At 43.7% G+C, this 24160-nt stretch overlaps 2 protein-coding genes across 4 annotated transcripts in view; one reads left to right on the forward strand and one right to left on the reverse strand.

The window, feature by feature from the left end:
- The first annotated feature begins 4721 nt into the window (after positions 1-4721).
- On the forward strand, positions 4722-13200 carry LOC102307104 (casein kinase I). The gene is made up of 9 exons (XM_005948441.3): positions 4722-5776; positions 7261-7409; positions 7698-7926; positions 8052-8222; positions 8317-8465; positions 9626-9791; positions 10503-10642; positions 11025-11095; positions 11238-13200. Exons 1-8 carry the CDS (start codon positions 5533-5535, stop codon positions 11055-11057), a joined length of 1281 nt encoding a protein of 426 aa, XP_005948503.3. The 5' UTR covers positions 4722-5532; the 3' UTR covers positions 11058-11095; positions 11238-13200.
- Positions 13201-13775: 575 nt separating this feature from the next.
- LOC102309000 (monocarboxylate transporter 4) overlaps positions 13776-24160 on the reverse strand; it is a 21985-nt gene continuing 11600 nt past the window's right edge. For 2 of the 3 annotated variants that reach the window (XM_005948449.2, XM_005948451.2), the window contains 5 exons: positions 16710-16963; positions 16485-16628; positions 15716-16317; positions 15395-15575; positions 13776-14772 (listed from right to left, as the gene is read on the reverse strand). In XM_005948449.2, the coding sequence (XP_005948511.1) occupies positions 14465-14772; positions 15395-15575; positions 15716-16317; positions 16485-16628; positions 16710-16932 (1458 nt within the window). In that variant the 5' untranslated portion in view covers positions 16933-16963 and the 3' untranslated portion in view covers positions 13776-14464. Of the gene's footprint in view, positions 14773-15394; positions 15576-15715; positions 16318-16484; positions 16629-16709; positions 17420-24160 lie in introns of those variants that run through there. The other variant, XM_042214512.1, reaches the window with a different exon arrangement.

Raw genomic sequence — 24160 nt, forward strand, 5'->3', positions numbered from 1 at the left:
GATATGTTTTTTTCATTTCAGGCGATAACGATATCTATCACGATATAAGCCAAATAACTATATTTGTAAGATTTAAATGTGCCGTTGCTCACAAGTAAAATGTGAAATAATCAGCAGCTTGTTTTTATTTAAATATTTATTTCCCATAATAAGTTCAACAGGGTAGATGTACTTAAGGAACATGAGACTTTTTCAGATAAATAAAGGCAAATATTGCAAACTACACAAAAGGCAGCCGCTAAAGCGTTTAAGTTTCAAAATAGAACAAACGAAACAGACTACTAAATTGTCAATTCCACTTAGAAACAAAATATTAATTCTAAAAATAAATCTTAGTTTGTTTTACAGAAGAACAGACAAAACTGACTAACTTTTGTCAATATCAAATAAACTGAGAACTAAAAGGAAATTCTCAATCTCTCCTTGTTGTATAGCTTAGCTTTTCAAACAGTTTTAACAGTTACTTTAGTCTGACAAAAGCCGAATGACGAATTAGCGCTTCCAGTCAGAGACTGAGGCTACGTCCACACGTACACGGGTATTTTTGAAAACGGAGATTTTCCGTTTTCGTTTTAAAAAATAATCCCGTCCACACATAAAGGCAGAAATGAAGGAAAACGCTGCTATGAACATGCCAAAGCAGCAGGTGGCGCTAGATTCCTAACCGTGCAGAAATGTTGGCCAATCAGAAGTCTAGAAGCCTCGGTGGGAAAAAGTAAACAAAGCTGGGGCATAGAAGCAGAACCGAGTCGTATGTGTGGAGGGACAGTAACTGTGTGTATATGTAAGCATTTAAACACTGCAGAGAGTAGAATTAACAGTAACAGTATTGTAGAAATTCATTTCACCGAAACAATAACGTGGCGCACAGTGTGACGCATGCACCAGTTTATTGTATTTCCAGACTTGCTTTCGGCACAATTTACAGTGCACGCTACTCTGTTTTTTGTCAGACTTGAAATAGCCGAAATACCTTCACACTACGGAACTTCTATGGCTCTTCCGTTCGACAATCTCTCCGGCGTTGGAACCATCATCTGTTTTCTCTTCGGTCACGCTCGGTTGATTTTTCTAGTCGGCACACTCATTTCCTCCATTACCCGCTGGCTGCTTCCCAAACAAACACACGTGCGGCTTGGCACTTGTGCTGTACGTAACAAGTCACGCGACGTGACGCTGCGGCTGTGATTGGTTCGGCTCTGCGCTACTTAGTTTGGATTGGCTGACCTTTTTTTTTATTTTTTTTTATTTTAAGAGGACAAGAGCGGCGAGGTCTATCGCGATAGCTTAATTTCTCTATCGAGTAAAAGTTATATCGCGATACATATCGTTATCGTTCTATCGCCCAGCTCTAATTGTAGGTGGTAACTTCTGTCTGAACCCCGCCTCCCTAAAATAAATTCAAGATGGCAGCAGCCCAGATGTTAAAATTCAAGCCACAACCATCTTTGGTGATATGAAAAAATCTCATATCGCCCAGCTCTACCTACAATGAAACAGACAGCACTCATGTATGGGTCAGCAAGCAGTACCGTTTCAGCAAACACATGCACATCAAAAACATTCACTCAGACTGAACCACAAAGTTACTGATGTCTGCATCACAGCAAGCTCACAAATGCTGACGTGTTGGTCGAGGCCCAGCAGCCTCCAGCATTAGATGCTACCTGATATGATAGAAGCTTAGTCTTCACTTGCGTGCTGAGCTAGAAGTGTGACTTTGTCTCGTCCAGCATGCTGTGTTTTGCTAATCGTGTGTATCACTCACTGTGAGGTACATACGAGACATCCTTACATCAGTTACCACAGTAAATATTTTAAATGTAACCTTTTTGACTGGATTGCATTATGTAAAAGTCTAAACCCTCTGTGCTAGTGTGAGGACGGAGAGTGTGCTTCAAACAAAGGTCACCCTGACCCTGTTCAGAAGGCGCCTGGTTTTGTCCGTCCTCGGGGGGCCTGCAGGGGTTGGCCTGTTACTGCTGCTGGTGACCCCTGTGGCTGGATTTGTGTCTCTGCTAGCTACTGACATTAAGAGGTGTCATTGTGCCAGAGCTAAAGATAATATTCACACTCATCTTAATTCCTTGAAATTCAGTCGTCACTTTAAAATGAGTGGTTGAAGCTCATAGTGGGGTCATATGAACACACCTGATGGGGGAGCAGTTGTTGTCCCAGTGAAAATGATAACGTGTGGACGCAGGTTTCCACGTGTTTCTCTCCATAGTCGAGAGAGTCGGCTGAAGATGAGCCAGTCTGGTTTTCTGTAAGACTGAACTCACCTGTTAGAAAAGTCTGAGGCTCCGGTGGAGCTCAGGATTTATCCACAGGAGATAATGTGGAACGTGTGGAACACCAAACATTATGTACCATCCTGATCTGTTTGTGTGTTAATGAAAATACTGTGTGTAAATGTGTCTCTTTGTTTTTTCCACGGCTGTGATGCTGCTGGCACTTATTGAAGTTACAGGGTGTGAAATCTCACCACTAGATGGCAGCAGTGTTAGTGTTACTGCTGTGTTTGCAGCTGTTAGCTGTCAGTGCTAACATCGGTGGACGCTCACACATGCATGAGCATGTATTCAGACTGTTCTGCTGGGTTCTCACCACATACGTAAAACACGATTCGGTGACACAGCATGTCCATCCTTGCCTCTGTACTCAAGATGGCGAGGTAACATGGCAGCTTCCACAGCACAGCTATGAGAAGGATTGATGTTACTGGGAAATGTAGTTACACAGTAATCATTGCATGAGTACAGCATCGGTCTCAGCACGCTCCGCTTTGAGTAACTATTTTTAAATCCCTGTAGCACTGCAACCACGTAAGCTAGCGCAATATTTTTCTTTTTTTGCATATGAAACCGGAGGAGTTGTACTTACATCTTATGCCATCAGCTTGTCCTAGGTCACGGTTTCCTTCCACATATAGTTTTGCAAAAATTCTATAAAAAGCGCTTGCAGCAGCGAAGACATAATATTCCAGAAATACGCTTTGCTGATCCATCAGCTGTTCGTAACACTTCCCACACTGAAAAAGACGTCAGCGCGAACAATCGCATGTCCGCCATTACCTGCCCGAAACCGGAAGTGACGTCGTTTTCGCGGAAAATGTGGGTTGTTTTTTGTTATTTTTTTACTTATAGGCCTTATAAACCTATACTGGTGTTTTTAAAGGTCATGTTTGACTTGATGCTTTTCTGAATAGTTTCTGGGATAATTAGAACTCGAATTGCACTGCTGGAAATAGTTTATTTTGATGCACCTGCTGTTTTCTTTGCAAATTTGCATCATAGGATTGTTTTTCATTTTTTTTCTGCAGTATATAAAAATTGCTGTATCTCAAAAATAAAACTATGAAGACACTCAAAATAAATTTCCTGTTGTTGTAAAATATTTTTTGCAATTTTTTTGTATTTAAAGTTTTGAGGGATGAACCTCTTAAATTTCTCCAAGTAGAAATATATGTTAAAACCAAAAATGACTTTCAATTTTTTTGTAGTTTATTGCACTTTTTTGCAATTAATGTAGCACTATATGGACTTAATGCATACATATTATTAAAATTTGGGCTATAACAGTTGTATTGCTGTATAGCAACTTGAAATACTCCCAAAATTGGCACTACAGCATGTACAAATATAAGATGCGCTCTGGCGGACTTGGTTCTATGGTCGGTCTTAAAGGGTTAAATAACATGGGAGTTGTTAGTGTCAGCCTTGAAGTCAAGGTTCAAGGTTCTTCAAGGTTCTTTATTATTTGTCACATGCATAGTTATACAAGTATAACACACAGTGAAATGTAGCCTGACACGCTCCTCGACATGTGCAAAAATTGGGGGGGGGGGGGGAGAGAAGAACATTATATATATATATATATATATATATATATATATATATATATATATATATATATATATATACACACACACACACACAACACATATATACACACACACACACACACACACACACACACACACACACACACTGGGTGAATGTGCAGTAGTAGCAGCAAGCAGGTGAATTCTGTACATTAATATGAATAGATATCTGACTATTTTACAGGATAGACAATATAAACATATTTAAAATTAAAGGAATTGAAATGTACATTGTGCCTTGGTTTAGTGTCTGGAAGAGTCCTGTCTCAGTCAATTATAGATGATGTGAGAGGGCGGGTGTGTGTGTTTAGGGCACGGATGGCTTGGGGATAGAAGCTCCTCTTGAGTCTCTCTGTCCTTGCCCGGAAGATGCGGAACCTTCTACCAGATTGCAGAAGTTGGAACAGTTTGTTGCCAGGATGGGACGGGTCCTTCAGTATCTGCGCTGCTCTAGTCCGGCATCTCCTGGTGTAGGTGTCCTGAAGCGGGGGGAGAGCAATCCTGCAGCAGCGTTCTGCTGTACGGATCACTCTCTGGAGAGCTTTTTGGTCCTTCACACAGCTGTTCCCAAACCACGATGTCATGTTCTGTGTGAGGATGCTCTCCACAGCGCCTGTATAGAAAATCCTGAGGATCTTTGGAGAGACCCTGAACTTCCTCAGTTGTCGTAGGTGATACAGGCGCTGCCTAGCCTTTTTGGTCTGGACCTGAATGTGGGCAGCCCATGTCAGGTCTGAGGAGATGTGGACACCAAGATACTTGAAGGACTGCACCCTCTCCACTGGAGCTCCATTGATGATAATGGGCTTGTAGTCTCTGTGCTGACCCCTTCTGAAGTCCACCACCAGCTCCTTGGTCTTGCTGACGTTCAGCTGGAGGTGGTTGTCCTGGCACCACGATGCCAGATTCTTCACTTCATCCATGTCATCCAAGTCACATTCACAGGCAGACGATAGCTCTGTTTGTGCGCCGCTGACATGTTTTAACGGCGCCGATGTCGGCGCGGCACGTCTGGGCGTGCTGAATGTGCAGGTTTGAACCCACAAATGTCTTCCAGGTAAACGGCAGTGTGAACCACTGCACCACCCAAATACTGTACGAGGACCACTACACCGACACTGTGACTAGTGTTGACTGTGTTTAGCAAACTGATGATAGTAAGTTTAATAATAAAAATCCTGTTTGGCTGGTGCACCGAGGGCCTGAGGCTGGCAGGTCCGGAGTTTTCCTTTAAAGAAGCAGGTAAGGTGCTGCAGCAGGAGCAGAGTCTGCACATGTGCTGTGTCACAAAAGCATTTGGAAGGGTGGCGTGAATATTGCAGAACATGCTGCTCCCTGTTTGTGCTCCACTCACAGCATCCACCTCCCTCTTCGAGCACCTGTCTGCTGCCTGACCCTGGTCTGCCTGCTCCTCCTCCATGTCCTGGAGCTCGGCCTCACCTGGGTTCCTGTTTGTGCCGTAGCTGACAAAGATGCAGCTTCTTGAGGATTTGTTGTGGTTTCCTGTTTCTCTGCTGTGTTGCGAGTCCAGCTAAGTCACGATTTATGAAATTTGTTTGTATTTAGTTTATTTTGAAGGAGACACACTGACGTTTACACAGCAGTGTGTAGGTGTTGTTGTCCTTCTGTGTGCTGCTGGAAACAGGAACATGTTGGAGACCACAGGACTCATCATCAGGAACATCTCCATGAATATTGCTGTTGTTGATGTTGTGGCTTCCATTATATCTGTGTGTGTGTCACTGTGTGTATTAATGTGTATCCCTGTTGGTCTTTTTCCAGGCACAGACATCTCAGTGGGAGAAGAAGTTGCGATCAAGTTAGAATGTGTGAAGACGAAACATCCGCAGCTCCACATTGAGAGCAAGATCTACAAGATGATGCAAGGAGGAGGTGACCACAGTCTGTCTATGTCTTCGTTCTCATGCAGTCTGTCACGGTTAGCTGCAGGACTCGTTAGCTGCAGGACTCATTAGATGGTAAATGGTAAATGGCCTGTATTTATATAGCGCTTTACTAGTCCCTAAGGACCCCAAAGCGCTTTACATATCCAGTCATCCACCCATTCACTCACACATTCACACACTGGTGATGGCAGCTACATTGTAGCCACAGCCACCCTGGGGCGCACTGACAGAGGCGAGTCTGCCGGACACTGGCGCCACCGGGCCCTCTGACCACCACCAGTAGGCAACGGGTGAAGTGTCTTGCCCAAGGACACAACGACCGAGACTTTCCAAGCCGGGGCTCGTACCAGCAACCTTCCGATTACAAGGCGAGTTTCCAACTCTTGAGCCACGATCGCCCGTTAGCTGCAGGACTCGTTAGCTGCAGGACTCGTTAGCTGCAGGACTCGTTAGCTGCAGGACTCGTTAGCTGCAGGACTCGTTTCCTGCTCCTACTCTCTGCTCTCTTTATTCCTCCACGTGTAATGTGATGGACACTTGCCTGTCGTTGCAGTGATCCCATTAGTCACCAAACAAACACAAGGTCATGTTGAATGACCTCAGTGAGCCGTGGACCACCGCTGTGCTGCGGTTTAGCACAGAAGGCTTCTGTGTCCACGCCTCGACTGTCCCGTGGGTTGGATGTAGCAGCCTCAGCTCGGTGCACGGCTCACAGCAGTGATGATCAGAGTTTAACACAAAGTTTGTTTCAGTTCAGGATTATCACTGAGAAAGTCAGACACTGTGAATCTGCGGCGCTCCACACTGCTGAGCTCTTCCTTCATGTCCGTGTCAGTGCTGGGAGCACCGGACAGCACCAGGTAGTCCAGCTCTTCCAGGTCTCCCACTGCAGTCTCAGGACTGTGAGACAGGTCCACAGAAGGACAGGACAGACCTTCATGTGGCTGGTGTAGGTGGTGGATGCACCAACAGCACTCATTGGCCTTCATGTTCCTGAGTCTAAATCACACCCTGTGGGATGTGATGTAAGCCTGTGACGTAACATCCTTGATGCAGGTCTGAGAGGAGACCCCAGCACAGCTCAGCCAGTGTCAGGATTGCCTGCAGGCACATGTGGGCTTTACACATTGCAGAGATGCTGCAGAGTTTCCTTTAGAGCGTGGAAATGACTGCCCAAACCAATACACAAGTAAGACGCCAGTTTTCATTTTGTCAGCGCCACATTTAAAGGAGGGAGTGAAGTAGGACAGAATCACACTTTGTTACGTGGGTGTGGGCCTCAGGAGCCCTGCTGAGTGTGAGTGAAGGTTTCAGTATCAGAGCAGGAGCACTTTGTTACCCCCGAGGACACGCCCTTCATCACTGTGTGCTTATTCTGAGCAGCGCAGGAGGCGGTGATAGTGGAGACGCTGCCAGCAGGAGAAACCCATCAGACAGTGACTGCAGACGCATTTTTCTGTGTGGTTGCAGTGGGCATCCCAACAATAAAGTGGTGTGGAGCTGAAGGCGACTACAATGTGATGGTGATGGAGCTGCTGGGACCCAGCCTGGAGGATCTCTTCAACTTTTGTTCCCGCAAGTTCAGCCTGAAGACGGTCCTGCTGCTCGCTGACCAGATGGTGAGCTGCTCTCACACGAACGTGCACACACATGTGCACGCACACACACACACGAACGTGCACACACACACAAACGTGCACACACACCTGCTGCTCACACACACACACACACGAACGTGCACACACACACACGAACGTGCACACACACACACACGAACGTGCACACACACCCGCTGCTCACACACACACACACGAACGTGCACACACGTGCATGCATGAATGAAGCCGGGCGCAGATACGAGCTGCACTGGACCTAATCTGTCTGTCTTTGTTTGTGGTCCACTGCAGATCAGTCGCATCGAGTACATTCACTCCAAGAACTTCATTCACAGAGACGTGAAGCCGGATAACTTCCTGATGGGACTCGGCAAAAAGGGCAACTTGGTGTACATTATTGACTTTGGTCTGGCTAAAAAGTACCGAGATGCTCGCACGCACCAGCACATCCCGTACCGCGAGAACAAGAACCTGACTGGCACCGCTCGCTACGCCTCAATCAACACTCATCTTGGGATCGGTAACAAGCCTGTTTGTCATCCGCCACGCACTCCTGCTCCTCTTTATCCCACCTGAGATACTCTGCTGCTGTAGTGAAACCCGTTTCCTCTTCATCATCTTTATTTCCGCTCGTTGTCTCCACAGAGCAGTCGAGGCGCGATGACCTTGAGTCGTTGGGATACGTCCTCATGTATTTCAATCTGGGCTCGCTTCCTTGGCAGGGGCTGAAGGCCGCTACCAAGAGGCAGAAGTACGAACGCATCAGTGAGAAGAAAATGTCCACGCCAATCGAGGTGCTGTGCAAAAGCTACCCCTGTGAGTTTGCCGTCTTCAGAGCTTTCCTTTATTTGAAGCCGCGTGATCCCAGCTGCACGTCGGCTCAAACATGTTTGTTTCCACTCTGTCACAGCTGAGTTCGCCACCTATCTGAACTTCTGTCGCTCCCTGCGCTTCGATGACAAGCCCGATTACTCGTACTTACGGCAGCTCTTCAGAAACCTGTTCCACAGACAGGGCTTCTCCTACGACTACGTGTTCGACTGGAACATGCTGAAGTTTGTGAGTATCAGCTGTCAGAGAAGCAGGAGAACATTAAACAGGTTGAACAGGTGTGACTCCATCCTGTGGTCTGAGATGTTGGAGCTGCAATATCACTCAGTTTTTTTCTTTAGTGCTGAAACACAACAAGGATGACCTCGAGGCCCTTTTTACTGTAAGGGCAACACTGAAAGTAGCTGTACATAATGTTTTGTCTGTGAGATGGTCACGAGTCTTTTTTTCTGTAATGGATGAAAGTTAATTTGTAATTCATGAAATCTTTATTAGTTAACGTTAAAGAAACAGATGTCAGCCTGAAGCAAACTGTGTTTCCTGACACAGCAGGTCCTCTCTGCTCTCTGCTGCGTCTGTTTACACAGGACGGTGAGATGTTTAGTGACCTGCTAGGATGCATCACACACGGGGACCAGACTGACAAACAGGGCTCGTCTCCTCCTCGTTTGTTAGCTGCTGGTTTGTTATTGTGTGTTAAACATTTAGAAATGATCTGCAATGGTTGTTTGAGTCCTGCTGACAGCTGCTCAGTACCAACACAGCTGCCGGGTCCAGCTCAGTGAGGGCTAACAAGTCATCATCCACCTGTCACTCAAAGCAGCCACGCCTCTAATTATGGCCGACTGTTCACATGTAAAGAGAGTAAAGAGAGAGTAAAACTGTGCATAGACATGAACACGGGGTTAAAGAGCAGCTCTGCAGTTTGTAACAGGGCACACTGTGAGTTTGGATCATGTCATAGTTTTAGTTGATACTTCATTACCCTGTTTTTCTGTGGCTCAGGTTCAGATGTCTCGGCGTGGACTGTGAAGGTCGTTACTTTGCTTTAGACCAAAGCTGGTGGAAGTCCCACCCTGTCAGTCGTCCATGTTGGCGACAAACCAGGATGGCAAGCCTGTCACATTAGTAAGATGAGTGTGTGGAGGCTGGTACGTGGTCCTGTGATGGCGTCTTTGTAACAGAGAGAGGAACTCATGAAGGGGAATAGAGCTCCTGCACGAGTGCACGCATTAGTGCAAAAAGTACAGAAGCCTGCTGAGCATAAACGAATCTGTGCCGGGCCGAAGTGCGCGCGATGGTTACAGTACAGGGTTAGCATGCGTGCAGAGGCTAATAAACCCGCAGAGTCTCAGTCGGTCCATAATCTGTTCTGTGACCTGCTAAAGGGAGCCAACCGTGCAGCAGAGGAAGCAGAAAGGGAGCGTCGGGATCGGGACGATCGGTTGAGGCACAGCAGGAACCCCGGGGCCAGAGTCCCTGCTGCGCCCGGGCGCCCCCGAGGGACCCAGGAGGGAACAGTGCCCACCCCGCTAACACCCACCTCACAGACAGGTCAGTTCACTCCAGCTGCGTTAGCATCGTTAGATCACATGTAAGTGTCCCAAATACGCAAAAAATGTAGGAAACAACCTTGGTAGAGGACTGTGTTCTCCGTTAAAGAAAAGGAGATCGTTTGTACATGTATCTGTGCACTTTCATATTTCTGTGTTCCAGATGCTCTATGTTGGTTTTTCTTACAGGTGCAGTGTTGTGCATTTCTATTTGTACTCCATCCTTTTATTAGATTTTGTTCTATTTTCTCCCTCCTTCCTTTTATTCCTTTCTCCTGCCTGTCAGCTCAGATGCTGTCAGCTGTAACTGAAATAACACCAAAGAATAAATAAAAGAAACACAATGTAGACTTATAGAGCTGATCCTGGTGCATTCAGATCACAACTCTGTAGGAATCTGGTGTCCAGACGTGTTTATATGCAGTGCGCACGTCCTGTAGACGAAGAGGAGCTGCTCCTGTAGTGTTGCTGTGGCCTCAGTGGCCTCAGCGTGTCAGCTGATGATCTGTCTGCTGTTGTGCGGCTGGCTCCTTGATGGAGGTGATGGTGCTCTCACATCGTTTGTCTTTCCTTTAACGGTTCAGGTGATGTTACTGTGACACGGTGCAAGCGTGTACAGGTTAACATGAACTCCAGCCCTTTGCAGTCAGTCTTTGACTGGGACTGACATGGACTTATTCATCTCACAGTACGATGTGTTTATGGTCTCCAGCTAACACGTCTCCTCGACAAGTGTCCGGGATGGAGCGTGAGCGAAAGGTTAGCATGAGGCTGCACCGCGGCGCTCCGATCAACGTGTCATCCTCCGATCTGACTGGGCGACAGGACACCTCCCGCATGTCCACCTCACAGGTACAACACTCCCTCTGCTCCTAGTCTGTGTGAACCAACAGCACGAGACTCACTGAATATTTCATGTGAGCTGAGCACGCAGGAAAGCCCGCGCACAAGTACGGACGACAAAGCTGGGCTTGTTTGGGTTTTCAGCAGTAGTACAGCAGTAGTACAGCAGTATTACAGTATTGCAGCAGTATTACAGCAGTATTGCAGTAATAGTACAGCAGTATTGCAGTAGTAGTGCAGTAGTATTGCAGCAGTATTACAGCAGTAATTTTTCTGTAAACTGGTACTTGTTGTCCTGTAATCTGATGCCTGTGTGATGATGTCGTGTTGCTGAGTTGTGTGTTTGGATTCTGACATATTGACTCTGTTCTCTCTCTTCCCTCAACCTCAGAATAGCATTCCCTACGAGCATCACACCAAGTAGACGCTCGCCATGTCCTCGTGTGACAGCGGCAGCGCGGGGTAAGTCCCTCCCAGTGTTCTCGCCGTGTTTGGTGCAGCTCTTCAGCCTGCTGTCTCGGTCGGACGCCGGCTGTGGGGACAGCTGTGTTTTGGAGCGTCATGGTCTGTTCTGACACTGGCTGCTGCTCTGTGTCTCCGTCAGGTGGTGTCTGAGGTACCATCCTCTGGTCTCCAGCTACGAGCTCCTCAACGAGCACCAACAATACAAGCAGTCCGAGCCCTGATCTCCACCATAACGTCTACGGCTCCAGCTCCAGTCACAGACTGACCCTCTGATGCTTTTCCATTTACCTTTGTGATCTGAATCCAGACTGTTGGTTTTCAGGGCTCTTTACTTTTGGGGCCATTTGAACTAGTTTATCAGGGCTGACCCGGCACCGCAGCAGGCTGATCCAAACCATGAGGACCTCACGGACCGCTGCATCAGCCTTCCTCACTGGACGGTTTGTCAGTGAGAACTCTGAATAGGAGCGTCTCGGTCTGAGGGCGGGCGCACTGTTCACACGTTCAGTTTTCATTTCGTCTCATTTGTTAGTGTTGTCGCCGACAGCCATCCCCACACGCTCCTGATTGATTCAGCTGTTTGTGTTAGCGAGTAACTCTAAACCAGGCATCCTGCTGCTCGTGTATGTGAGCTAGCATCAGCCCAGAGACAGCAGCTGAGAGGCCAGCTTACAGCATGACATCACATTTACAGCTGCATGCTGTTTTCCATCTTTTTTTACCGTTGGCTAAAAATCACTCATGTACTGTTTTTAGTTTATTCAAGCTGGCAGGTAAATCTTTTTGCTTCGGTGAAAAACTCAGCACTGGTTTTTTGTTGTTGTTTTTAAACAGGATTTTTAAAGTGCTAAAGTTAGCAGGCTAGCTGCAACATAGCTATGCTGCTATGGTGGCGACGCTAACATCTTTATCTTATTGCAAGTTAGTAAATGAGCTGCAGGTGTGTAGATGAGCTGATGTCCTTGTTTCTCCTGCAGCGTGGAGCCGGTTGTTTGGGCAGAACCCAAGCGTAAATGTTAGATGCACCCGGGAGAGCAGAAGGTTGTCTTGATTTGGTGTAGGGATGGACTTTGGCAATAAAAAGCTAAATGTAACATAAAAGATTGCACAGAGCACGTTTCGATGCATCGCAGGCGTCCGGATACAAGCCTGAGTGTGAGTTAAACTTAAGAAGACACCTTTGCAGGGGTTGGGTTTCCCCCGAGCGTCCCAGGTTTCTCTGCTCTATCACAAAGAAGCACTGTGTTGGGCAAACACATCATTGGGTATATTTCACCAAAAGTTCTTTCACTGTATATATAATATTCTTACTTTTGCGTTCGTATTGTTTCTGCACTGTGAAACATTTATAATATTAAAGTGTGTTTGGGTTTTTGTGACGTACCAGTGGACAAGAGTCTGAACATGATTCAGGAGTCGCTGCGCCTCCTTGAGGGCAGCAAATGAGAAGCTGAAGGACTCTGTCATCCTGGTGCTGTGACAGCACCGTCTGCACCAACCAAAGTGCGTGCCTCTTTTTCAGAAGTAGTGCATTGGGTTTTTATATGAATGCGTCTTACAGTCGACTGTAATAAAGCTCCATCTCTGCTGTGAAAAGGCTCTGCTGTTGTGTTTTTGATGTGAACCTGTGCGCTCTGCTACGCTCCTTCATCACATCTCTGCTGTGTACACATGAGCCAGGAAAACAGACGGAGCTGCAGCAGTGTGCGCGCTCTGATGTTGGTCTGAGAGAGTCACGCACAGAGCAGCTCTGTAACAGCATCAGGCAGGAGCGAACGCAAGAAGGAGCTGAAACGACATAAAGATCAAAGTTTGTAGTGCAGCAAAAATCAGGGTATTGCTCCAAACACATGTAGGAGGGGGAATAACTGGGCAGCTTGAGCTATTATATAATATACTACATGTATTATAGGTAAGTTGTTCACTTTGTCTTCACAGTACTGCTGTAAGGATCCTTGGGAGGGAGGTAGAAATGTCAAAGTGAGGTCAGAGGTGACGTGTTTAAAATCTTTCTACAGTATTTTCTGTAAATGGACAAACGGCACATGACTGTAGGTTCTAAAGCTTTTTGTCAAGTTTCCACCAATAAATCATCAAGTTGACTTTGAAGACTTATCATTGATTTATATTTGTCTCTGATAACGGGCAGCACAGTGGTTACACTGTCCTGACAGTTAGCACTGTCCTGAGTTCAGTTCCAGGTTAGGGTATCGAACTCAGGACCCTAACCCCATCAGGCCGGGGTCTGTGTGGAGTCTGTTCTCTCCGGCTTCCTCCCACAAAGACATGCAGTTAGTGGGGATCAGTGTGAATGGTTGTCTGTGTGTTGGCCCTGCCACGGGCTGGCGACCTGTCCAGGGTGGACCCCGCCTCTCGCCCTATGACAGCTGTGATAGGCTCCAGCCCCCCAATGACCCTGATAGGTCGAAGACGGTGGACGGACTTTGATGACCTCAGTGGGTGTCAGGCAAACTTTGAATGGATTGTTAACACTGGGACACTCTACATGCCTGTTTCCAGTTATGTTTACAGACACAGTGACACCAACGGCAGGAGTTATGTCACATTATTGTAACTGAGAAACGTCACAGCATTGCTCACAATGTGAGGGCGGGGCTGCAATAACCCTGCTGTGCTTTCATCTTAAGACTAATCTGTGTTGACCTTTCTCTGATTATTGTTTCATAATGAAGAAAGGTCAGATATTACCAAACACATATAAAAAAAACTCATCTAAACAACATGTAGTGTAAAAATAAATGTCTTGGAGACAGCAGCTAATCAGATATTTTAATTGTCAGGTTTGGATTCAGCACATTAAAATAACAAGAAACAGCACTTTATATGTGAAACAGACGACTGTCCAGCAGAGTAAGACAAGCAGGTGAACAGCAGCAGTATATCGTGAAGCCTTTTATGGGCATGTTGGATGACAACAGCCATTCTTTCTAAATATGTTTCTTGTTCTTGTATAATTTACCAAGAAACCGTTGCACAAATGACCCAGAGGAACCCACAGACTGAGCTGCAAACATGTTTTCTTTTATTAGCACGTCAAGCTTCACCCTGAAGACGAGCTGCGTCTGCTCACAGACTCGGAGATGTGATTGAAAGCAGCTGTAGGATATTTTTTACAGATGAATAAGACCGATAACTAAAAAGATGATTCTACACTCAAACTGGTGATGAGTTTTTCCTCTTACAGGTGTGGGGCGTTAGAGCCATTTCAGCTGAAAGCAGCTAGTGAACCTGTGACACTTGGATATACATTTGTGATCAAATGTCAGTTCTTTCTTTTTTTTACCGTAGCATCAGATCTTTCTGTGTCCTATTGGTACAATTTATGCTATCTCGCTAATACTAATGTTAATTCCCGGTGTCTTCTGGTGCCTCCGTCACCGTCATGTCTTCCTGCACTTTCAAAACACGGACTTTTCCATTTTCTTTTCCCGTCTGCTCCTTTTTGCCTCCATCGTGTTCTTCGTTTGCCGCCTGGTTGAGGCCCTCCAGCTCAGCGGCGCTTACGGCCATCTCAATCTTAGCCTGTCCATCTTCTCGTTCCCTCCTAATGCAAAGAAAGTTCCCGGTGGCAATGACAAAGGCAGATACTGTCACTTCACAGCCCGCCAACAGGAACACGTACATGTACTGATGGGTAGCGTCCAGGAGCCGACCTGGTGGAGAGTGCAACAGTGTTAGTATGAATGTTGTTCATTGTTCCCGTGATCACTTTATAAAAACAAGGAGGATACTAAGAAAGGGACACATGTAACGGTTGGTTTGTGTCCATGCGTGTTAGAAAGATGGAGCCGAGTACATGACCTAGTGTTTGTCACTGACTATGGATGAACCAAGGGTTGTTATTTTTGGTTTTATCTTAAACAGATACACAAAGTCAACATCTCTGTAAAAGACATGACAGCTGATGTTCTTCGGGAAGTGCTGGGACAGCTATAGCTAGCTTAAAAGCATCTGAAGCTCAAACACTTTAAGTCTGGATCTACTCATGTTGGCTGAGGTGATTAAGTGGTAAACTTCACAGTATAAACCCATCCAGAAAAACCCCACCGTACTAGCTTTCTATTATTTTAATAATTATCATTAATATTGTTTTGCATCGAGGGCAACATGGTGGTTGCAACCCTGTCCTCGGACATTTTCCCATGCAGATGTGAAGAGATGCAGATTAAACTGATAATCTGAGGATTAGGTGTTATTATACAGATGAGATATTTTACTCTAAATGTGGGCGGGATGGTAACAGAGAGAGCACCATCATTGCTTGGATACTCTGACCTGCTCCAGGAGGTCCCACCAGCACAGCAACAGCTTCCATTAGCAGCACCAGGCCAATGGCACTGGAAAACTTCTCTTTCCCCACAATGGCCATGAGGACCTCAAACTGAAGTGCTCCAACCATCCCGTATGATATACCAAAGAAAATACAGAAGACCACCAGACCAGCATAGTTCTTTGCCTGAAATGAGACAACAGGTTTCACACTACGTATACGGCCCAGTTTACAATATTCACTTATTACAACCCAGATCTGCAATCATTAAGACAACTCGCCAACTGGAAGCATTCTACTTGAAGAGGACTTGACTGCAATGTTACCTGCGATCCTATGATGTCAGTGCACCCATTGAAGATCATAGCGAAGCTGAAGAGATAGACGCTTCGAGGCCGCACACGCTTCATGCCTGCTATGAGTCCTGATGCAGGTCGGGCAAACATATCAACAAATCCTAAGATCGAGAGCAGCAGTGCTGAGTTGGTGTCCTTGTAGCCAAGGCCTTTAGCATAACTGACCACAAACACAGGCGGCACAAACAAGCCTAGCACCATCACAGAAGCTGCAATGGCATAGATTACAAAACCTCTGTCCTTGAACACACTGAAGTCCAATAGTTTCTTCTTTGCCTTCGGTTTGTCTGCAGCCAGCAGAGTGTTTTCTTCCAGCATCTGGGTCTTCTTAGGGGTGGACAGGGGCCGCATGAGAGCACCACAGGCACAGCAGTTGAACAGCATGCCTCCTAGAATAAGGAATCCACCCCGCCAACCATACTGGTTTTGGAGACTCTGCCCCAATGGAGACAGACAGCATAGCGCCACAGGGCTGCCTGCTGCTGCCAAGCCATTGGCTAGAGGACGCTTCTCACTGAAGTAGCAGTTCAACATTATCAGAGATGGCTGGAAGTTCATTGCTAGACCCAGACCTGCAGAAAGACGCAAGTATAGAGAAATGAGTCACATTGCAGGGTTAATGAATCATTAATTGATTATTGGATCAATTATTCAATTAAGACAGACAGACTAGTACTTGCCACTCTGAGCATAAATTTGTTCACAAAGTCTAAATATTTAACACTTTTTGTGACTCTACCTGTAATAACTCCAGTGCAGAGGTAAATATGTGTGATGCTTTTGGCAAAGGAAGCCAGAATCATTCCCACTGAAGCAAAGACTCCTCCAACCATCATCACCGGCCTACAGCCAAATCTGTTCACCAGCACGCTGCACAGAGGGCCTAAGAACACAGTTCATTGGTCAGTACACAGAATACGTGTGCAATCAGTTATTAGCAGTTTCATGTGTTATACTTGGGTACCTGTGCCATATAGCATGGCAAGCAGTATTGAGGAGATCCAAGCTGTGGCACTGTAGCCAACCTCAAACTCTTGAATAAGGTCCTTGAAGAAGATGCTGACAGCCTTGGGGAACGCGTATGAGAAGCCAGTGATGACGAAGCATCCCGCCAACACTGCCCAACCCCAGCCTCCATCTGGCGCCTTCACTCCAGGAGGTCCATCATCCAACACCGCTCCTCCCATTATTTTCTGGGAGCTATGATGAGGTCAGTAACTGTAGACACATTGGTACAAAGCACAGACTTAATACAGCCATCAACCAACTCAATGCAAAAGCTGTGCCACAGCTGCAGATTCTTCAATGTGTGAGTAAATCATACTAAACAGACTTTGTGACAAAAAGGAAAAATAAAGCAAACATAAGCTGTCTCTCAGGAGCGTCTCCTCAGCCTGCTATGCAGCCTCAGCAAGCTAACAGTGCTGCAAGTTACTGGATCATCAGCACGTACGGCCTTGTCTGGCTGTTTGCTGGTCTGGAGACATCAGCAGTTGTCAGAAATGAATTAAATGTTGCTACCTATCAATCTGTTGGAGGGGTTATAAGGTCATTTCCAAAAATCTGAACTCAATCATGCTACAACAAGGGCTATTTTTCAAGGAGGAAATCTTCCAGACACTTGCTGATCTTGCAAGTGGATTCTCAGCTAATCCAAGTACAGACCATGCAGTGCTTAGAGAAACCGTAAAGAAATCACAAAAGGATAATGCTCACTACACATGAAGAAATAAAGTGTATGTCCTTAAATGTTAATGGAATCTTTAACCCAGTTAAAAGGGCCAAGATTATGACTAAACTGAAAAAGGAGAAGACAGAGATAACTTTCCTACAAGAAATTCACTTATCAAAAATAGAAGATGAAAAATTGAGGAAATTTGGGTTCAAAAACTCCTTTTACAGCTCTCACACAAACTCTAGGAAAAGAGGGGTTGCAATTCTGATAACTAATTCCATTAAGTTTCAATCTCACAAAGAAATAAAGGATAAGGAAGGTAGATATGTTATAGTGAAGGGTGTGTTTCATCAAACACTGGTCACATTGATGAATGTGTATGCCCCCTGAAAGTAATAAGGAATTCTTCACATTAATTTTTGATATTCTTGTGCTACAAGCAGAAGGTATGTGCATATGTGGAGGAGATTTCAATGTGATATTAGATAGTCATTTGGACACAACCAGCCTGAAGAAAAATGCAAATTCAATTCCAAAATTAGTAAGATATACATTGGAAGACATTAATTATTTTGATGTCTGGAGAGCTTTCCATCTGCTACAGAGGAATTATAGTCATTATTCAGCAACACATTATGTATATTCAAGAACAGACTACTTCTTTATGCAAAAAGGGAATAGAGATATAATAACAGATTGTTGGATTGGAGTGGCAGATGTGTCGGATCATAGTGCTATCTACTTAAAAATCTATCTTAAAGGTAGACCAAAAAACACAATATGGAGACTAAATGTGGGGCTATTAAACAATAAATCTGTGGTAGAACAAATACAAAAAGATGTCAAAACATATGTAGAAGAAAATGACAACGGTGAAGAAGATCCAGTTATTCTATGGGACTGTTTGAAGGCAGTTATACGTGGGAAACTAATCGCAATATCAAGTAACCTTAAAAGAGAAAGGATGAAGCAATATAACGAGTATGTAGTTGAAATGTCACAATTGGAGAATAAACACAAACGCAAGGTAGATGTCAAGATACAACAACAAATGAAAGATATTAAGAAGAAAATTAATAATTTACTCTTATATGAAACATAAGTAAAAGCAAGATATGTAAAACAGAGCTACTATGAATCAGGCCCTAAAGCTGCACGGCTATTGGCAAGACGTTTACAGAAACAACAGTCTATAAATTACATAATTCTAAGACAGAACAAATGGCATATAACCTAGAAGAGATAGAAAGTATCTTTACCGATTATTATAAGGACCTGTATACCCAAAATGCACTTACTAATAATGACCTAAATGATATCAAAACATTTTTAGATGCCTTAGATCCACCCTCTATTGGAACAATACAAAATGATCGCATGACAGCAAGCGATTGGAAAATTAAGAACAAACAAGGCACCAGGCAGTGATGGGTTTCCTGCCGAATGCTACAAGAAATTTGAAAAAAGAATTGATACCCTTACTCCACCACACTCTTAATTGGACTCACACTAAACATGTGATTCTCTCCTCTTGGAGGGAGGCAATTATCACGGTGCTGCCAAAACCACAAAAACAAAGAGAATACTGCCAAAATCACAGGCCTATATCAGTGTTAAATGTTGATTATAAAATCGACCCTACAATCCTATCAAATAGGCGTCAGTCGTTTATACCAGACCTGATAGATGAGGACCAAGCAGTTTTCGTAATAATATCAGAAGGACACATCATACACCAAATACATAAAGACAGACAAGATACCGGCTGCGTTGATAAGTTTTGACGCAAAAAAAAGCCTTCGATCGAGTCAGCTGGGACTTCCTGTACCTAACCATGGCAAAGTTCGGGTTCACTACAAAATCAATCCAATGTATCAAATCTCTCTATGACAAACTGACTGCAAGAATAAAAGTTAACGGTTCATTGACAAAGACGTTCCAGCTAGAGAGAGGAACTAGACAGGGTTGCTGTTTAAGTCCAACTTTATTTGCCTTATATATTGAGCCATTGGCACAAATGATTAGACAAGACGCCCTAATAACAGGAATAGAAATCAATAAACAAGAGCATGTAATTAGTCTGTTTGCTGATGACGTGTTGATAGCCCTCAAAAACCCCACAAACTCTTTTATGCAGCTCACAGAAATGTTAGGAAAATTTGGTAAACTTTCTGGCTACAAAGTAAATATACTTAAAACTCAAGTTCTAATGTTTAATTGTACACCAACTCAAAATCTTAAGGAATGGGAAATAAAGTGGGAGGCAAAAACCCTTAAATATTTAGGTATAAATATAACCAAAGACTATGCCAAACTATATCAAAGTAACTATGGACATATAAATAACAGGATAAGGCAGGATATGGAAAGATGGAATACATATCCGTCATGATTTAGTGACAGGATAAATGTGATAAAGATGAATATCTTACCACGATTGCTATATTTATTCCTCTCTCTTCCGATAAGCATACCTCAAACCCAATTCTCAGAATGGGATAAGTATATATCTAGATTTGTCTGGGAAGGCAAGCGGCCAAGGGTACGATACACTACTTTACAGCTTACTAAGGAGAAAGGAGGAATGTCGCTTCCTAATTTAAAAGAATATTTTCGTGCTGCACAGATACAAGAATTTTGGGCTTATGTGTTGTATTTATTTTGCAGTGTCCAGGCTGCTGAGAGTTGTATGACTTTCTTTTTTGATATATCCTTTATTTTAGATGACTCACAACACCATCTCTGCATGAGAACGAAAATCTTGAGTATATAGGACCCAAATTTAAATCTCTCATTTGTGTCCAGTTGCTCCATTACACATCCCAGGCCCCGTCTCATGCCCCCCACCCACTGGATGATCTGATGTGGTTTTTGGGGCCAGAGCAGAAGCAGTGGTGTCAACAGTCATACATGTTTTTCTGCTGCAATTCAAGTGAAACACAATTTTTCTGTCTTCACAAACACACTTGATACATGCTCAACAGTTTTCTTCCAAAGAGCGTGAAGCACTGCCAAGAAACCATACCACGGGTCATTAGCCATCTGTCAGACATCCTTTTTTCTCAGTTTTTCTCACAGTGATTTGCTGCTTTGCTACCAAACGTCTTTCCTCCAGTGACTCTGACTCTCTGTCTCCCTCTTCAGGAATGACAGGTTTCTCTCAGGAGATCATCGCACTGATAACTGCGTCACGCCCCTCTTGGCTCAGTGGTATCTCTGACAGCTTCTACCTTAAATATTTTTGCTGCCTGTTGGTTTAAATTTACAGCTGCATTCCATGTACCGCAGGGGTGAGGACCTCCAATGATGGAAAAACTCCCCAGCTTTTTGAACGAGCTCAAAAATGGCACCTCCACACTCATCCTGGTGGCAGGAAAGAGACTCGAGATCAGTGATCCTAATAAGATACGCCTCTCTCCAAAATCCCACTGCGAGAAAGGCTCTGACCTACCTGATGCTTAACTCGATGCAGCCCATAAATTTGAGCGATTGCTATTGATTTTGACTTTTCTCCGTAATAAGATCCAAGCAGTAATTTGTCATGCAGGACCACGTTTGGTCTCACGCTGCACGAAAAGCGTGGCGAGAACAGGCGCAGGTGTAACTAAAGTTTCTGCTTTGTCCATAACGGCATCTCGTAATCTTTCTTCCCAAATATTGCAAAGAGAATGCACTTCACTGTGTCTCTCTGCATCCACTATAGGTAAACTGAGACCCCTTATGAAAATAATTCATAATATAAAACTTAAAAGAAGCCTTGAATTTCCTAAGAGACATATTTGTTAAACCTAAGCGAGCCCTGAAACCTATGAGGCATGTCCCAGGTACTGAGTGCTTGAGCATGAATAGTGTAACCAATAACACACTCTTTATAAAGGACTACTTGGTACATAAATGCGAAGTCTCTGGTGCTCTGTTTGAGCTAAGTGAAGGTCATCTTATCATATCTCTAAACACTGTTGGGCGCTGAGACTGACTCCAATAATAAATCCAAGGGCACATTTGATAAAAGTGCTGCTAGTACCACAGAAGAGCTGCACTGCTTGTTTTTGAACAGAAACCTGACTTGATTTTGAAGTTTCAGCTTTCTAATCAGGTCATCAGAAGGACTTTTTTAATATGAGCCTCAAACGTTTCATATAAGCATATAAACATTATGAGTTGGGCACATCAGAACAAACGTTTGGTGACACTTTTTTCCCTCCAGTCACTAAATCACTTTAAAGTAACAGAGTGCAACAGGATTAAAAGAGTTGAACTAACACTTTTATTTTATTTTATTTTGTATTAATTTGAAGAATGTGTCTGATTGCTCCCCATATATCTTGATGTGGTCTCTCCTGTCATGTTATACTTTTCTTTAGACTTTAGCCAAATGGATTTTTTTAATGGATTTTTCCACACATAAAACCAGACCGTCACATTCAGTCACACCGAGCCATGTATATAAGAAAAAAAACTATGAAAATGCTGCGTCATCAAATGACAAAGGAAACAGGAGGAAATCATTGGTTGCTTTTGTCGCTATACTTTAAGGAGGGAAGACCTAGGGGGAAAATACTTGTTTGGAAGAAGTTTCTTCTTAACAGCCGAATCGATCTGTCAGCTTTCATTCTTCTACAGATCTTATACTGTGTTGTCAAGATAGCGGAAGTCAGGCACAAAGGGGAGTTTGAAAATTTGATTGATTGTCTGTCTTCCCTTGTGAGTAGTGAATTACCTCTGTTCACAAAATGAGCCCTCAGAAGTCATTTAGGCATCAATATGACTCCACTTAGCAGGCAGCATAGCAGGAAAATAATGGCTGTCTCAGTTTGACATTAACATAATTTTTATGCTCTACAACATTTGCGGTTTAATGTGAAGTGGTGAGGCTACAAACAGGTTGGTAAATAGAAACTCGCGAGCCTCACAAGCTTTTCCTCACCGTTGGGGTAACGTGTTCCAATTCAGAAATTAATTTCCTCTGGGAGCCGCACATTGAGCCAGGTGATATTATTAATCATGTAGTACCGTGTGTTGTATTGAAAGGTTGGTCCACAGCTTAACACTTTTACAGGCTGGATAATGTTACAGATCAACATTATGTTTCTGTTTACTTGCTTGAAAAGCTGCTGCCAGAGGAAGCGCTTGAACACAAGTGAGGTTTCTAAGTTGAAGGAAAGCACACAAAAACCTAACAGGAGCTATTCGTCAGTTGCAGACATGGTCAGACTGCCAGGCAGGCAAATGGCGGGCAGCTGGGATGCTGGTCAATAATTTATTTTTTGGGTTTCGGCCTTTTATATGTTGAACTTGAATACTTACTTTTTTTTTTTTTACTTTTTATTTTATTTATTTGAACAACTCACCTGTCCATTACGCATACAGTTTCTTCAGAATAACAGAATACAAAGAGAGTCACAAACTCAAGACAGTGAAATTAGAAAGAAAAAGAAACAAACAAATATATATTGTATAAAAATATAGATACATATAGAATAATAATTAGAAAAATAAGATAAAGTAAAACAAAAGAAAAAAAAGGAAACATGCCTGTGGTGTCAAACATTTCCATCGTTCATTTCACTTTTTTTTTCTTCTTGTATGCTCATCTTCATTCAGTTCAGTCTTTTTTCCCCTTCCGTTGTACGTCAACCATTTTCCCCAGTCCTTCAAAAAGCGTTCTTCCTTTAATTTCAGTTTATATGTAAGGTTCTCCATCTCCATAATGTCCTCCACAATTGCTACCCACTGCTGCTTTCCTGGTGTTTCTGTCTTAAGCCAGTTTTTGGTGATGGCCTTCTTTGCTGCCAAAAGGAGAATCTTAGCCAGGTAACGATCCTTTACATCTACAGTACCTTCCAAGTACCCTAGATACAAAACAAGGCAGGTTCTAGGAATAATATAACCTAATATATCACAGAGAGCTGAGTGAATTTTAACCCAGAAAGTGTGAATTTTTCTGCATTTCCAGAAAATGTGTGTATGGTCTGGTTCATCCCATCCACACAGCCTCCAACATTGTTGTTGTGTATTGGTTTGTTTATTTTTAATCTTAGGTGTAATAAAATAGCGAATTTGATTTTTCCAGATGAATTCTCTCCACCTCAATGAGTGAGTTGTATTCTTATGTTCTTTCCATGTTTCATACCACACCCTCTCAGTGATTTCTTCACTCAGCTCTCTTTCCCATTTTACTTTAACATATACAGTTGATTCCTGTCTTGATTCCATCAAACATTTGTATAGGGTAGACACTGTTTTTGGAATAACACTTTTATATGCCAGTATAATTATTTTTATAATAGGATGGATTTTGTCTTCCTCTATTTTTATGTTTTTATTAAAGTAATCTCTCACCTGTAAGTATCTGAAAAAATCCTTGTTTTTTAAGTTGTATTCCCGTTTTAATTCTTCAAAACTTTTAATTTCTCCTTTTTTGATTAATAAACAAATTGCTGTGATTCCCTTTTCATTCCAATTTTTAAAACCAAGATCCAATTTTCCTGGTCTAAATTCTTCATCGAAGGCTATCCATTTTAGCAAACCAAGCTCTTTGCCAATCCTGAACTCCCTTACTGTATCATACCATACATTTAATGTAAAGGATATTATCGGGTTCCTATCTTGGTCTTTAGTTACGTATTCAGGGGTCTTTTTCATACCCATGTTTGTTTGGATTGGGACATTGAGTGTGGAGAGCTCCACATCCTTCCAGCGAGCCCCGTAATCATCACTACACCAATATGTTATCTGGC

This window comes from Haplochromis burtoni, unplaced genomic scaffold, assembly GCF_018398535.1.
Source record: "Haplochromis burtoni strain Fernald_Lab_line unplaced genomic scaffold, NCSU_Asbu1 Contig_577, whole genome shotgun sequence".
NCBI classification, from domain to species: Eukaryota; Metazoa; Chordata; class Actinopteri; order Cichliformes; family Cichlidae; genus Haplochromis; species Haplochromis burtoni.